Raw genomic sequence first — 16500 nt, forward strand, 5'->3', positions numbered from 1 at the left:
CTTACTAAAACAGAAGGTATCTCTGGATTGATTTATCCATCACAATGTTTATATGTTTCCAATAGTCTAATCAATAATATAAATCAAATTAATTTCAATTACATTTGGAGAAACAAGCAACATTATGTTAGGAAGAATGATATAGTGAAGTCATTTGAAGAAGGAGGTTTGAATGCGATTGATTTTGAAGCAATGATGGTTCCATCAAACTCAAATGGTTGCAATCTTTCATAAATAATTCAAACAGTATTTGGTTTTATTTTCCCAAAGTAATTTTGGAGAAGCTGGGTGGCATTGAATTTCTTATAAAGTGCGACTTTGAAATTTCCAAATTAAATTATCCAATTTTCACAAACAGGTTCTCCAGTACTGGAAAATGATACACAAGCATATTTTTTCTCCACATACAAATTCGATTTGGAACAACAGATGTATACGATAAAAGAAAATCCATCTTTTATAAGGATTGGATGGATCATGGCATTTGGACGGTTTTACACCTTTTAGACAATGACGGAAATGTGTTAACATATAACAAATTCATAGATAATTATGGCATATCATGTACTCAGAGTAAATTCATTAAAGTTGTGAAAGCCATTGCCCCCTGCAATGATTCAGATGTCTTCCCCCGATCGTGGGCGATCGTGGCTCGGAGTTTGCCTTGCAATCGGAAGGTTGCCGGTTCGAGCCCCGGCTTGGACAGTCTCGGTCGTTGTGTCCTTGGGCAAGACACTTCACCCGTTGCCTACTGGTGGTGGTCAGAGGGCCCGGTGGCGCCAGTGTCCGGCAGCCTCGCCTCTGTCAGTGCGCCCCAGGGTGGCTGTGGCTACAATGTAGCTTGCCATCACCAGTGTGTGAATGTGTGTGTGAATGGGTGGATGACTGGATATGTAAAGCGCTTTGGGGTCCTTAGGGACTAGTAAAGCGCTATATAAATACAGGCCATTTACCATTTCCCCCGACTGAACAACAACCCGTCAACAACATGCTGAGCTGTGACTCTTCTTCCCTCTAAAGTCCTGGTGTTAACACTCACCCTGCATCAGCTTCACCTTTTTTTAATTGTTTTTACTTTTCAAACCGACGGATCATTTGAAGCCAACCATCCAAAAACTGCTTCGGCTGTGTTTGATGTTTATGCTACAGCCTGTTTACCAATATAATCAATATCAGATATCAGAGCAACAGAAACCTCGGTGATCAGGACGCTGGGACTGAGAACAGGAAGTGGCTCAAACGTCACAGTTTCATAACGTCACCCTGAACTCCACTCACGGAGTTTCTGTCGCCATTGTAGTTTTTAAAGTCCCGTGATAAAGGCGGGTCTTTCTGTGAATCCGCACGCTCATTGGCTAATAGCTCGAGATTGACACATCGTTATCCAATGAGCGTGCGGGAACTTCCGACATAAAGTTGTTTCCTTTGAAAAACCAAAGTCTGATTATTTTTGCCTCCACTGACGGAGCCTGTTGTTCCCGCCACAGAGACACAGTAATGTCAGAGCGGTGTTAACACTCACCCTGCCTCAGCACAGCTCTCACTCTCCTCCTGCTCTCTCACACTAAACGGAGGCTCAGCTAAACTCACTTCCTCTCTACTTACAGGAAACCAGCGCTCAGAGGAGCCGACCGGCCTCACATTTCACCCACAGACACGAACAGCGTGGAATTATTTTATGTCATAAGAAGAAACATATTCATGTTAACACTCACCTGCCTCAGCTCCACCTTCCTCCTCCTGCTGCTCTGAACGGAGGCTCAATACTTTCACTTTCACTGCTGCTCCCTAAACACAGAGGATGCTGGGACTTGTAGTTGTTTCCTTCCGGTGCGGTCTTCCTCTTTGTTTGTTTGTGTTTGTTTTCAAGTTATTTCGATCATGTAAACATCAACAGAACACGTGAAGCCACACAGAGTTTGTATGTCGAGGTGGGTAGGAGGGTTTGAGGGTTTGGGGAGGGGTCAGAGGGAAGAGGTCTCTCAGTCTGGACAATCCACATTGATGGCATTGCATCTTTCAACGTGTTTGTGGGTCGATTTGGATGCTCCAGGTGTGAGAGCAGCCACTCAGCCTCTACTGCAGATGTGTGTCACAAGTTCATCTAGTAGTAGGCTATGGCACTTGGCCACAGGTGGCAGCAGTGGACTGGCCTCCATGTGAGACTGCTCCAGCTGCTATGTGATAGTCCAGCTGCAAACTGAAGATCATATGCAAGTTTTGGAAATTAAACTGTACAATATAAAGCGCCTTGAGGCGACTGTTGTTGTGATTTGGTGCTATATAAATAAAATTGAATTGAAATTCAGAATATTCTTAACTTAGCTTTAAAACCAACCCAATCTCTCCTCCACACTCACAAACAAAGACAAACCAACTGACACATCTGAGTCCCTCACTTTCTTCAATCCACTCACTCTCACAAGCTCCACTTAGTCACACTGGCTCTGTTTATTACTAATTACTATTGTCTCCCCAGAAACACTTCCGTTTTCTTTTTTCCTATTTGTGTTTTCGTTTTTTGTATTTGTGTTTTCTTTTTTCCTATTTCAGTTGTGTTTTTTGTGCTTTTGCAGCGGTTTTTTTTTTATTGCTGGTGTTTTCTTAAGTTGCAGTCCGTTTGGCCTCTCAGGGCCACCGTAGCTATAGGCCAAAAATAAATACATAACATCATTTCAAATCAGTTTAAAGGTTTATTTGCAAGACACAAAAACAGAAAAAATTAAAAGTTACAAATGTATTGTGCATGAAACAGGAATTCAAACGTGGCTCAGATGTGTGTCACAAGTTCATCTGGCTGTAGGCTATGGCACTTGACCACAGGTGGCGCTAATTGACTTGACTCCATTTGAGTGCACACAAAGTAAACTGCACACTTTAGTTGTGAAGCAAAAACACTGAAATCGCAGTAATAACACGCACGAGGGGAACGATAACGAAGACCAGATGCTCCTGATCGTTACTCTTGCTGTCCTGTGAACAGCATCGGCGTGGTGTTAATGGTTTGCTTTTGTTTTGGCGAGCGCCCCGTGAATGAGAACATGACCAGGTAAACCCGCGACATTTTTAAATAGTTTGTCGTTCAACAGCAACAAGACTGACGGAGTGTGTTTGAGGAAACCTCACAAACGTCACAGATGAAATATTTGGTGTTTATTTGCTGGTTTGTCGGTAGCAGCTCCTTCAGAGTAAGTCTACCACACATCTGTTTGACCAACGCCAGTTGATTTGGATCACCGGTCCAAACAATTTGAACCATTGTTGTGTTACCTTTGTGTTGAGTTTGACTGATATTTGCTGGATAGCAAATGTTTTAAAGCTATGCAACCTTTATCTGCACATAGCAGTTAAACTGTTTAGATCAATCTTTATTGATAATATACATTATTTATTTATGAATTACTGTGTACACAAGAATAAGTTAATGTATTAAGTTAAACTGGCTGAAGTTTTTGTATTATTCTTGTGATTTTTTTTATTGGCCCTGTTTATTTACAGGCCAGGTGACCCTTTAGGGGTTTAAAATGCCGAGCCAATGAACAGCTGGGAGCAGGAATCTTTCTTCACTGAAGCTTCCACTTCCACGGGTCTGGTAGGAAGTTGTCCAAGCCAACAAAACAAACAGACAAAAAATCCATCTATCAATCACCTGGATCACCTGTTGAGAAAGAAAAAAGAGAAAACAAGCAAACAAAAGAGAGCAATATAATAAACAACAGCATCGCGATGATCTATGTGAATATAACTGTAAATACTAAATATTGAATATTATTGTGCAGCACGTAAGATCGACAGCGCACAGTGTGCTTTGAGGTAGCAGCCAAAATGCAAGGCAAGTTTATTTATATCGCACAATTCAACAACAAGGTGATCCCAAGTTCTTTACAGAACATTAAAAAACAAAAACAGATAAAAAGCATGATTTAAACGTGACGTGCCCGTGAGCTCCGCCGGCAGCCAGCTGTGCCAGAGTGACCGAGCCCCAGGCTGAGAGGACAAAGGCACCGCACCCTGAAGGAGCCCGAGCGAGCCCCAGGCTCCAGGCCCCGACAAGCAGTACCTGGACGCCCATCCCCAGACACAAAGAACCACCAATGCACCGATGTCTGAAGGCGTCTGCCACTGGCAGGGGGAGTGGTGGGGGGAGATAGGCCTCCATACCTTGGAGGGCCTGAGATGTCCCCAGAGAGGTGGCGTCTGATACCCGACCTGACATATGGACACAGACAAACAGGCACACACAGATACAAACATCCATTCCCACCCTCATGCTCTCATATGCAATTACTCAGCAGCAGGTAAGCGCATAGCCCCTCCTGGTACCCCTCAATGTCTACGTGTATTTAAAATTGAGAGGTGGGCAACGGCGCCAGGGGTGAGGTTGTACACCCTGATGTGATTCTGATCTTGGAAACATTAAAGACATTCATAGCCAGACTGCTGACTTTGTGTTTTCATTCAGTCGCCTAACAGAAGTGCAGTGAGAAACGATTTACCCCATCCTGATTTCTTAGCTATTTGCATATTTGCCACACTTACGTGTTTCAGATCGTGAAGCAAATTTTTATGATAGATAAAGATGACCAGAGTCAGCATAAAATAAAGCTTTTACATGTATTGCTGGGAGGTCGGCAGCTCCCTCCACTGCTTGGCCCTCTGTGAAAAACAACTGGGATCCAGCTTCCCTGTGATGCTGAATTATATAAGTGGACAAAAATAAATAGATAGAAGGATGGATGATTGCATTTTGTGTACAATCGTTGAAGTGTAAAAAGGGTTGGCCCTCCGTGGTGCCCTAAGCAAAGTTTGATTTTTGGGGCCCTTTAATAGTGCCAATAATAGTGATTAATGATCACCTACTATAAATGTATTTCATTTTCTAATGTTGATGTTGTTGTAATCCACAGTGAAAAATGTCATAAAAACAGATAACAAATTTGCAACTTTCATGAAAAATGTTTTCATTAATATTTAAAAAAAAACAAACAAAAAAAACACCTCCCCCTGCTGGCCACACAGAGAAACAATAGATAAAACCTGAGAGCTGCACAGTTGCAGCAGTGTGGTTTACGTCATTCTGTTGTCAGCCTGTTTTACACATCGGTGGTTTCTTATTGACGTGTAAAAAGATCTGAAATCGTAGTAAATTCAGCTGCTATTGTGGGCTGGGGATGATTTACACTTAACATTTTAATAACTGGGTATTGAATGTCAGAGGCCCAATGTTCCCTCTAATTTTTCAGGTGTCTGAGCGAACACACAAACTCCCTGAGCGGTTCCTTGGACCACTGTGAGCGACAGCAGACGTGTGCACTGTGGTCACGCCGGCATCGAATCCATCCAAGTTTCATGGTTTATTAAAATAATCAAATTACAGCGTTTACATTTATGTTAGACTACTTTTAATTAACTGCTTCAGCCCATTTACAATGAAAATGTAAAAGAAATCTTGTTCATGACCTGTGTAGTATGTTAACACTGTTGGAAGTACAAATAACTTGAACTCCAATTTAGAAAACACAACTTTTTTTTTTTTATAAAGCTCTGACTTGTATTATGAGTCCGTGGTCTGGGAGAGAGTCTGTAACTCTCTGTCTCCAAAATACTGTATATAATGACCAAAGCTGGGAAATTAATCAATCAATCAATCTTTATTTATAAAGCACTTTTCATACAAAAAAAGTAGCACAAAGTGCTTTACATGGTTAAAAGCACCCCACCCCGCCCTCCAACTAACCCCCCACACTCTCATTAACATAAACAATCATGAATGCACCCATATCCCCCCCCCCCCCCCCCCAGCCAGGCTGAGAGGACCCCCAGAGCCCCAGCAGCCACGGTCGATCACAGCCCCGGTGCAGAGAGCCCCCTCCGAGGAAACACTGGAGATATGTCACAATAGGATATATACAGGGTAAAAAGATAAAGTAAATAAGAACGGGATACAATAGAAATAGTAAGAAGATAAAAAATGAGTAAGAATAAAATCAATAAATATTAGGTAAAACCTAAATTAATAAATAGAATAACAGGATAGAATAAATAAGCATAAAATAAATAAACGTTAGGTGAAAGATAAATTAAAAAGGTGGTCTTGAGCCTGTTCTTAAAAACATGTACGTTCTCTGCGGCCCTGAGCTCCTCCGGCAGGCTGTTCCACAGACGAGGACCATACCCCTGAAAAGCTGCCTCTCCGTGAGTATGTGTGCTGTCTTTGGGAACAGTCAAAAGGCCAGTGCCAGAGGACCTCAAGGTCCGCGAGGGTTCATATGGTAAAAGCAGATCTGAGAGATAAGACGGCCCAAATCAAATTCAAATTCAAATTTTATTTTTCACGCACACAGTCATACACAGTCATACACAGTACGATATGCAGTGAAATGCTTGGACAACTGCTCGTGACCTAAAGAAAAAAAAAAAAGGAAATAAATAGGAAAAATTAAAAAGGGTAAATTTAACTAGGAGGGAATAAGATATAAATTAAGGTTAAAAATGAAATAACTGTACAACACAAATTAGAATGAAGGGTAAATTTAACTGGGAGAATAAGATAAAATATATAAATTAAAGTTGAAAATAAAATAACTGTACAACAAAATACACAATATAGAACTATATAAGAATGTATGAAGAAATATAAATAAATAAATATATACACAATAACAGCAGCTGTACAAGTATTAACTGGAAATGAAGAATATAGTGACCAGTGTTGTGCAAAAACAATGTCCAGAAAGTCCAGTGTGTGTGTAAGAACCATATGTGTGGGTCAGTACTGTGTGGTGGTGTGATTGAGAGACCGTATCGCCTGCGGGAAGAAGCTCCTCCTCAGTCTCTCTGTGTTGGTCTTCAGGGAGCGGAATCGCTTTCCTGACCTCAGCAGAGAGAACAGTCTGTTGTTGGGATGGCTGAGGTCCTTCACGATCTTCCTGGCCTTGGTCCAGCACCGCCTGCTGTAGATTGAGTGCAGGTCAGGGAGCTCGGAGCGGATGGTGCGCTCAGCTGACCGCACAACCCTCTGTAGAGCTCGTCTGTCCTGCATGGTGCTGTTCCCGAACCAGGTTAAGATGTTTCCCGTCAGGATGCTCTCTATGGTGCACGAGTAAAAGTTCCTGAGCACCTTGGAGGGCAGTTGGAAGTCTCTCAAGCGTCTGAGGTGGTAGAGACGCTGTCGGGCCTTTTTCACCACGGTGTTGATGTGACAGGACCATGACAGGTCCAGCGTGATGTGAACTCCGAGGTATTTGAAGCTGTCCACTCTCTCCACTGGGCACTCGTTGATGACAGGGGTCTGGTAGTTCCTCTCCTGCTTAGTGCTGAAGTCCACTATCAGCTCCTTTGTCTTACTGACGTTTAGAAGGAGGTTGTTCCTCTGGCACCAGTTCTCCAGATTCCTAATCTCCTTCAGGTAGGCCGTCTCGTTGTTATCAAACTTGATGATGGTGGTGGAGCTGGTAGTGGCCACACAGTCATATGTGTACAGAGAGTACAGCAGGGGGCTCAGAACACACCCCTGGGGGGCTCCAGTGCTGAGAGTGGTGGAGGCTGAGACATGTCCGCCCATCCTTACTGCCTGTGGTCTGCCAGTTAGGAAGTTGGAGATCCACTGACACATAGATGAGCTGAGTCCCAGATGCTCCAGCTTGGTGGTGAGTGTGGAGGGAATTATGGTATTAAATGCAGAGCTGTAGTCTATGAAGAGCATTTTAACATAATTCCCCCTTCTAGTGTCCAAGTGAGTGAGTGATGTGTGGAGGAGATGAGAGATGGCATCGTCTGTGGAACGATTTGGACGGTAAGCGAACTGTAGTGGGTCCAGTGTGTCTGGTAGTGAAGAAATGATGAAGTCTCTGACCAGGCGTTCAAAGCACTTCATCACTACTGAGGTGAGGGCTACAGGGCGATAATCATTGAGAGAAGCAGACCATTAAGACATTTAAAAACCAATAAAAGAACTTTAAAATCGATCCTGAAATACACGGGGAGCCAATGCAGCGATTCTAAAACCGGTGTACTGTGGGCCCACCCTCTGGTCTTCGTCAGCACACGAGCTGCAGTTTTGTAAAAGTTGTAAGGGTGATATATTCTTTTTGGGGAGACCAGAGAGCAGGGCGTTACAGCAATCAATGCGACTGGTAATAAAAGCATGCATCAACATATATAGCTGAATTTTTTTAATATTTTGTACACAATAACAGAATAATTTCAGAAAAACACAAAATGACTGGTGTCAATATTATTTGCCCCACAAAAAAGGTCGAATATAAAACAATATTGCAAATATTGCACAGTTGAAAAAAAAAAAGCACTACAGCTCAGTTGTTCCCGCCATCCTTTGTCCTCCTGTTTCCCCTCCCTCTCCCCTCCAACGACGAGTTTGATGGTGTTACGGATTCAAATATTGGGGATGGATACAAGAGGAAAAACCACAATAACAACACTGGTCCGACCGGGTTGAGTCAAACGATGATTTTAATGATCACACGCGTGGGAGATGGACACCGTACGCAGACAGCATCAGATCTCAAAATGGTGGAGCATTGATCAAACTCTTATAGCCTCTAGTGGCCCCCACCTTATCATAAAAGCCTAAACATTCACATGCTTTCTCTCACACGGCGCCTAAGCTACGACCTTGGCTCCCTGTTTATCTGCTCCTGCTGAGTTGGGGCAGAAAACTCCAGCATGTTCTGTTCTCTTCTAATCAGACAAATAAGGCGATGACTTTCTGCGAACAGTATTTCTTATAACTCAGCAGTATAATGCATCATGAAACAATATCATTCATCCACAATAAATCAGCAGTCTAATGTCATGCAAATCAGTTTAACAAATGCAATAGTTATCACCTTCTTCTAATTCAGGAGAATAATGCAAACTAAAACTACATAATAATTCACAATCTTCAATTAGGGGTCTAACGTGGCATAAAATAATATTATAATACCACATTGGCAAACTTCTCCCAATGTTTCCACTGAAGGGGTTGAAAGTTAAAAAGCGCCGAAGGTTAAGTTAGGTTTGGAGTAAATCATGGATGTGCGCACGTGTTTGTGTGCAGCTTGTAGTGCAAACGTGCGTGCAGAATTCATGCAGACATGTGTAACTGGTCGTTTTGAGGTAGAAAAGAGTGATGCGCGGTCAAGCTGGTAGTTGAAAGTGTCAGTCAGAGTAGAAGAGCATTGTGTAAAAATGCAAGTAATAACAAAAAAGTGCAAGTCATTAATCGCATCACCCTGAAAAACCTGAGTAAGGAGTGCAGCTCCTGATGAAAGGAGGAGCACTGAAAACCAGGAAATGATGTTTCTGGAACAGTCTGATGACTGAAGCTGGATGTTTGAAGTCTCAGTGAACTGCTTGTCTTTTCCCCACAGCTCCTCCCTCAGCGATGTATATGGCTATATGTTCTGAACAATGTGCTGATGTCCGTATCAGGTAACAAACAGCGTGACACAAATGGAGAACATTGTGTCCACTCGATAATATGCTGCTCTAAAAAGGCTCCATCCTGCAGGCAAGTCGGCCCAGCTTTACTCGCACAGCCTGCCAGCTCTGTTTGAACAGAAAGGACATCTGCACAAGAAACACAGCAGCCTGTCGCTCAGCACCAACCGCCTCACTGAGCGGATCAGTCTCAGGTACGACACGCCATCACAGATGCAGGGAAACAGGAGCTGTAGGTGCAGCAGTGTTAATAATGTCATGTATGATGCTACCACTTGATTTTGAGGAAGGAGGATACTGTAAACCCAATTTTGTCTGCTTGTTCTGACCTGGATATTCTCTGTTGGCCACAGAAAGTTTACCATATCTGTAAAGATTCCTGACACTAAAGGTTGTAGGAGGTGCAGTGTAGGTAAGCAATGCCGAGTTACTCTGGTCAGTCTGTTTGTTCACGGAGAACAACTGCAGACACTTAGTCCTGCTCTCTCTGTTTCAGCAAGAAACCCATACACAGATAGTACATATCTGTGCGGGGCTGTCCCATCTGGCCTGGTTTTACTCTTGTGGTATGAGCCTCTTCAAAAGTTCATGCATCTAAAGGTTTGTACAGATATGTCGAACTTGCCACCTGAATAAATGTCTTCCTTTCTAACTCTAACCCTATTTCCACAATGCAAACCAGCCATTAGACCTGGATTACATAAAAGTAGACAGACAGCATATCAAAATCTGAAGCTGAAGAATGTAATTGATTTTTTTTAATAACATATGCATACTTTTTATTCAAGCCCAACAAGATTTTAGAGACTAAATAAAAGAAACGTTGTATAAACGCCGTCCAAAAACACCAACAGCACCTTCTCTGGGTCCAAGCTCGTGTAACTGAATGGTTACCATGTGTTTTCTGTGCTACAGGAACAGTGTTATCAGCACACAGTTCAACGCCAGCATGCACCATTAGATCACATAGCACAGATAATTGACAGTTTTTTTGTGAATGTCTCGCACATTTCATAACGATAATGTATGTACTGTGAGAACAGAGCTCTGTGTTAAGCCTGTCTGCAGTCCTAACACAGTGCTGCTTGGAGAAACACGCCTGTGTCACAACATTATGGAAAAGTGGCATCAGTCCAAAGACGTGCAGTTAGGGGATGGATGGATGGATGGATGGATGGATGGATGGATGGATGGATGGATGGAAGGAAGGATGGATCGACGGGTGGATGGATGGATGGATGGACGGGTGGATGGATGGATGGACGGCTGGATGGATGGATGGATGGATGGATGGATGGATGGATGGATGGATGGATGGATGGATGGAGGGAGGGATGGGTGGGTGGGTGGATGGATGGATGGACGGATGGGTGGACGGGTGGATGGATGGATGGATGGACGGGTGGATGGATGGATGGATGGACGGATGGATGGATGGATGGGTGGGTGGATGTTTGGACGAACAGATGGACGGGTGGATGGATGGATGGATGGATGGATGGATGGATGGATGGATGGATGGGTGGATGGATGGGTGGATGGCATCGGTTTATCTTTAATCTCAAGATTTAATAATCATACAAGAATTCTGTTGTGCTGTTTTTGACGGTTGTATGAACAGGTTCAGCTCAGGTTTAACAAGCATCACTTAACCATCCATGAGAATTTATTGAGTTTTTTTTGTTTTCCTTGGTGACTGTTTCACAGCAACTCGCCATCAGACTCCCAGATTCTCTTCTCAGCTGTGTGTTGGAGTGAGAGACTGTAGTAATGATAAACCACCAACCGGCCAACAGCTCAGGTTTGATATTATAGAGCTGAACGGCGCTCCTGTTCCAGTGCCAGGTAGGACCGTTTCTGCGTGTCTCTGCTGACTTCCTGAAGCTTCAAGCTTCAACTTGTTGCAACAAGCTTCCTTCTTTCCGTGCATCAGGAGATAGTGGAGCACTCAGAGTCGTGCAGGTAACCCAGCTGGACCGAGACACTGTTCTCATCACCTTCGAAAGTAAGTCCCCTCGCATATTGTGAATCCTTCAAATGTCTTTCATGCTCATTCTCAATCTGTGTACTGTTTGGACAGGAACTGTAAAGATCGTGAACCTGCAAGGACTTCCATCCAGACAGCTGGCTGCAGAAATAGTCTTTGACTTCCCCATTGAAACACTAGGTAGAAATGATGATGTGACAAACAAAGTGAATGAGAGCTGATGTGTGTCCTGAAAGCTGAGTGACACCTCCTGTTCTGTCAGTCTGCTTGCAGGATAGTGTGCTGGCATTCTGGAAGCATGGCCTCAAAGGGAGGAGTTTCCATTCAGATGAGGTGATGAACTAGTAAATTCATCCAACGTTGGCTGAGCTCGTATCATGTGCTTATCATATTAGTTCTAAGTCATTACACATGTGAATTTTCACTTTATGTGCAGGTAACACAAGAAATTACAGATGAGAGTCGTGTGTTCAGAGTTCTGGGAACAAACAGGTATGTTAACTGTATGCTGACAAGAGCTATCAATCACCGTGAGAAACTAGTAATCCTAGTACATCAGAAGTAATCAGGATAGTATTTTTCTTGATACTATTGTTAATAGACCTGGAAGTGATTTTCAGAGTAGCATGTGGAAGTAGCATGAATACTGCTAGCATTAATGGTAGCATTAAAGCAGGAGTCACACTAGAGTGTTTGTTCTGTTGGTTACTCAGATCCAAGGATTTAGGAAATGCAGCCTATGTGTTTGCATGCAGCCCTCCAAAGAAAAACAGCCATTAAAGTTACCAACTACCGTCTACCTGACACTTTGTACAGAAAACTACTTTCCTTAGTGCTAATTTTCTTTATTCTAGTACCAAATCACAACAATAGTCACTTCAAGACACTGTATATTGTAAGGTAAAGGCCCTGCAATTATGGTGCACAAAGGTGAAAAACTCCCTTTTAGCAGGTGAAAACCTGAACCAGGCTGGGGGAGGGGCGGGCATCTGCTGCGATTGGTTGGGGGGGTGAGAGGAGGAAGACGGGACAAAGACAATCTGGGGAAGAGAGCCAGAGAATATTCTCAACTAATGATTGAATGCAGAGAGGTGTTTAAACAGATAGTGAGTGAAAAGGGCGACTGAAGAAGAAACACTTGGTGCATCACGGGAACCCACCAGCAGCCTAGACTAGGCTAACTAAGGGAGGATTCAGGGAAGAAAGGAAAGTTTGAAGCCTAATGTTAAAAGTAGAGAGGGTGTCTGTCTCCCAAACCCAAACTGGAAGCTGGTTCCACAGAAGTGGTGGCTGTAGTTCAGGTGGGGGAGCAGGTCACCTACTCCCCGTCTACATGCCAGATATCCTGCATGAAAGTTGCTCTTCGGTGCATCCGTCAGAGTATGAATGGGTGTGAACGGGTGAATGAGGCAAGCTTTGAGTGCTCAGAGTAGAAAACCACTATATAAGAACCGGTCCATTTACCATTTACCAAGAGGGGCCTGGAAACCGAAGGGTCTGGCTCCCATTTTACTTTTAAATACTTGGAACGAAGTGCTCTAATGGGGTGATATGGTACTATAAGGTCATTAAGATAAGACAGGGGCTGATTATTCAAAACCTTTTATGTGAGGATTTTGAATCTTTTATTCTGGATAAAACAGGGAGCCAATAAATGTTCTGTTTCTAGTCCCTGTCAGGACTCTCGCTGCAGCATGTTGCTCAGAGCAGTCTGGAATTGATTTTTGACTAAATAATTAAAACTAATAATAATATATTACTATATTATATTACTAACAAATCCAGGACACCCCTGTTGATCCAGCAGCTCTTAATGAAGTTTGTAATAAGAATCGTGGTGAGTTCATTAGAAATATTTCACTTTTCTTTTTTAAATCAGTCATTACTGGAATCATCTGAAGTGCAAAAACAGTGGGATTATATATGAGAAGGACGGACTCAAAGACTGTCGTGTATCACATATGTATTACATCGATGTCCAAAATCAATGCATCATTAATGAAACTGAAACAAAAGTACTGAATTTCATGTGGAAGACCAAACCTCAGCATTCAGGAAAGTCTTATACAGGAGCAAAGATAATGGACGTTACCCGGAGTTTTCCACTGTGAAACCAGGAATAACAGCTTAAAAATGTTTCTGTGATCTAAATCATTGTCAGCCTGGCAGGCAAATAGCGTGGACACCAAAGTTTGTGAACGTGATAACCTGAGAACAAAGACATGTAGGATTTTAAATCGGTACCATAGGTGTGTCTACTGGGAGGCTGAGGCTTAGCGCTGGTGGCTGCCAGTACTAAGTATTATTATACAACCCTTATTTTAGTTGATCTTATCTTCTTTCCTTGTGTTTCAGTTAGTTTTTACTCAAACTGGGTGTAGAAGGAATCCCTGCAAAGGTTTCTTTTTCTTCTGTGTTATGTTTTATGTATTTCTCAGCTCTTTGCTTCCTTTTTTCTACTTTAAACTTGTTTGTATGCTGGTGTGTAAATGTTCACACTTATCATAAAGTTTAAAAAAGTAGTAGGCATGGTGATGAGCAGGAACAGGAGTAAAACTCCAGTAAGTGTACCAGTACTGTACCAGTGTGTAGCATTAAAGTCAAACTACAGTGGTTGTAGTATCAGTAGAGTAGTGTTAGTACTAGAGGTGGGAGGAGTAGAAGCAGGTGGAGGCACTGGCTTTAGGTTAGTACTGCCTTTCTCTGGCTCTCCTTTACAACTCATCTCCTTCTCATTTGCTGACAATGTGCAGAGACATCATCCTTCAGAGCACACCGACTGATGACCCGTCAGCACTGAGCAGCCTGTACATCCTGACAGGACACGAAAGCAGCTACTGAGAGAGGACACGGGGCTTCTCTTTCGACGGTGTTACCAAAGAAAAGCACAGCCTGTCTGTAACTGTGGGGTGGAAACGATGCTCTGTTTCACTGAGGCTGTGCCAGGAAACGGTTCAATGCTGGGAATGACAAATGTTAGGAAGGTATCCTGCTGACTGTCCAGCCTTCACCTGTACACAAGACACCTGTCAAGGTCCTCGCTGGGGTTATAGTTGATAAAGCTTTCTAGCTTTTCTTGTCTATTCAGCTTACCTGCTTAAATCAGACCTTTCTGTTAAAGCTAATGCAGACTCCACTGATCCGCCCGCTCAGTGTGGACGGGAGAATAACCTGAACATGGACTCTGGGACATCATCGTACTGATGTTATGAAGCGCTCAGTCAGGTTTTCTTCTTGATCAGACTGAGGGGCAGACTGAGTGTGTTTTGGTGCCTCAACATTCAGTCATATTCTGTAAAGCCATTTTCTGTCTGCATGCTGCACATAAACTCTTTGGACCAGAGTGCTGTGACACCTACACCTTACACCTGCAGGAGCTGCTCGGCCATAGAAAGCTGCTCTGTGAAGTGCACGGCTTTTTTGCCAGTGTTGATTTTATGGGTTTAATGTAATAACTAATTTTTCACATCATCGTCTGAGTCGTAATCCCAACGAGGAAACCTGGAATGTAAAACTTGATGGACGCTCCAGCTGAAGAGTGAAGTGTCAGACTTTTAATGGATCTTTCAAGCATTAGCGTACTTACAATGGCAGAAACAGTGCCACGTCTAAAGCATAGGAGCCATCTTCATCTCATTCTTCCCATTTCATGCAAGTTTCTTCTCTTCCTCAGATGGACAGAATTTGGTTTGCTGACTTCATTCAGTCACACCATACTAGAGCATAAAAAGTGGAAATAAACTGGTCAGTAAGAAAGTGTGATGCTTGAAAGTATAGCGTAAGGACAGCAGCAGCACTGCATTTACAGCTGATATGATGACTTCAGCATCTTTAAAGAACTGTGAAGGAATTATCAGTGCTAACACAACCTTAAGCACGTGATGTGACCGTATACACTGCTTACACTTTCAGTATCCTTACTTAAAGAGAACATCTCAGAAAAAAGTACAGTTAGCAAGAAGCTTTGAGAACAAGGCAGTGTTATTGTATGCTAACCACCGTGGTGGTGTAGCTTGTCCTGATAAAAAGTGAATGTGGTCACATTATACTTGTTAACTAAAATGAAAAAATAAAATAATTCCACTACATGGGTAAAGATATTTACGATATTTATGGAAAGGGTACTATAAAAGTAACACTGGCCTTTCCATGAGAGAAACTTGAAGTACAGTATGCATGTTGAGATTAATGTTTGTTTAATATGTTTTTGCTACTATGTGAAGATGTGATGTTATTAACAACACAGAATAGACAGAAATAAAGATTTTCATATCTCTTGGAGTTTTATGAAGAGTTTGTTGGGTTGTTCTTCTTTGAATGTGTGGATCGATGCTTCTGCGATTTATATCTTAATCCTTCAATTTGTAAAAAACATTTTGAATTCCGTTTGAGAAGATAAATGAAGGTTCTTGCGTTCAAGTGGAGGCTCTAGCAGACTGAGAAAGTAACTGCATAACTGGTCAAAGGAGCTTGTAAAGAAAAGCGTCTGGACTTCTTTAAGTTACTTGAAGACGTTTCACCTCTCATCCGAGAAGCTTCTTCAGTTCTAAGGTCAAATGGTGGAGAGTCCCAGATAACTGCATAACTATGTTATTCCTGCACCCATAGCAGCAAGTAAGTGAAGGCAGTGAGGAGCGCTGATGAGTTCTCAGATCACTCAGTCAGTCTCTGAGCGTCACCTTTATTGTGATCGCGCACTTTAAGCTTTCATGCCTGTATTTTTGCACAATTGTGATAATACTGTATTGAAAGAAATCTGTGCACAGACGAACATGGGGTGGCTTTGCTCAGGTAGTAGAGGAAGGTGCTTCAATCCCCGTCTGCATGCCAAATATCCCTGGGCAAGATACCAACCCAGAGTTGCTCTCCGAATGTGTGTGAACATTACACAGAAAGTGCTTACAGAGAAAAGTGCTTGCGTACACCTGAATGAGGCAAGTTCTTTAAAGTGCTTTGAGTACTATATAAGAACCAGTCCATTTACATCGCCAAAGCACTCAATACTCTCTTTACGAAGTTCTCTGTAGTTTGTTTCTCCAGCACCATATTTGACCGCGGTCAAGTGAGCC

At 42.7% G+C, this 16500-nt stretch overlaps 3 protein-coding genes across 3 annotated transcripts in view; 2 read left to right on the plus strand and 1 right to left on the minus strand.

Annotated features, from left to right (window-relative positions):
• The window catches only part of LOC308394419 (mitogen-activated protein kinase kinase kinase kinase 2-like), an 83316-nt gene extending 71881 nt beyond the window's left edge, over positions 1-11435 (plus strand). Inside the window, exons 3-7 of the mRNA XM_080878736.1 lie at positions 9375-9435; positions 9515-9638; positions 9798-9856; positions 9941-10044; positions 11378-11435. Of these exons, the coding sequence (XP_080734862.1) occupies positions 9375-9435; positions 9515-9638; positions 9798-9856; positions 9941-10044; positions 11378-11410 (381 nt within the window). The 3' untranslated portion in view covers positions 11411-11435. The remainder of the gene's footprint in view (positions 1-9374; positions 9436-9514; positions 9639-9797; positions 9857-9940; positions 10045-11377) is intronic.
• LOC308393807 (uncharacterized protein) overlaps positions 1-16500 on the minus strand; it is an 810936-nt gene that overhangs the window by 418585 nt on the left and 375851 nt on the right. The gene's annotated exons all lie outside the window — the stretch shown is intronic.
• On the plus strand, positions 11482-15523 carry LOC308399962 (mitogen-activated protein kinase kinase kinase kinase 2-like; the record flags this gene model as incomplete). The annotated part of the gene is made up of 4 exons (XM_080887416.1): positions 11482-11611; positions 11694-11764; positions 11868-11923; positions 14185-15523. 4 exons carry the CDS (start codon positions 11482-11484, stop codon positions 14270-14272), a joined length of 345 nt encoding a protein of 114 aa, XP_080743542.1. The 3' UTR covers positions 14273-15523.

This window comes from Rhamphochromis sp. 'chilingali' (assembly GCF_963969265.1).
Source record: "Rhamphochromis sp. 'chilingali' genome assembly, chromosome: 1".
Taxonomy (NCBI): Eukaryota; Metazoa; Chordata; class Actinopteri; order Cichliformes; family Cichlidae; genus Rhamphochromis; species Rhamphochromis sp. 'chilingali'.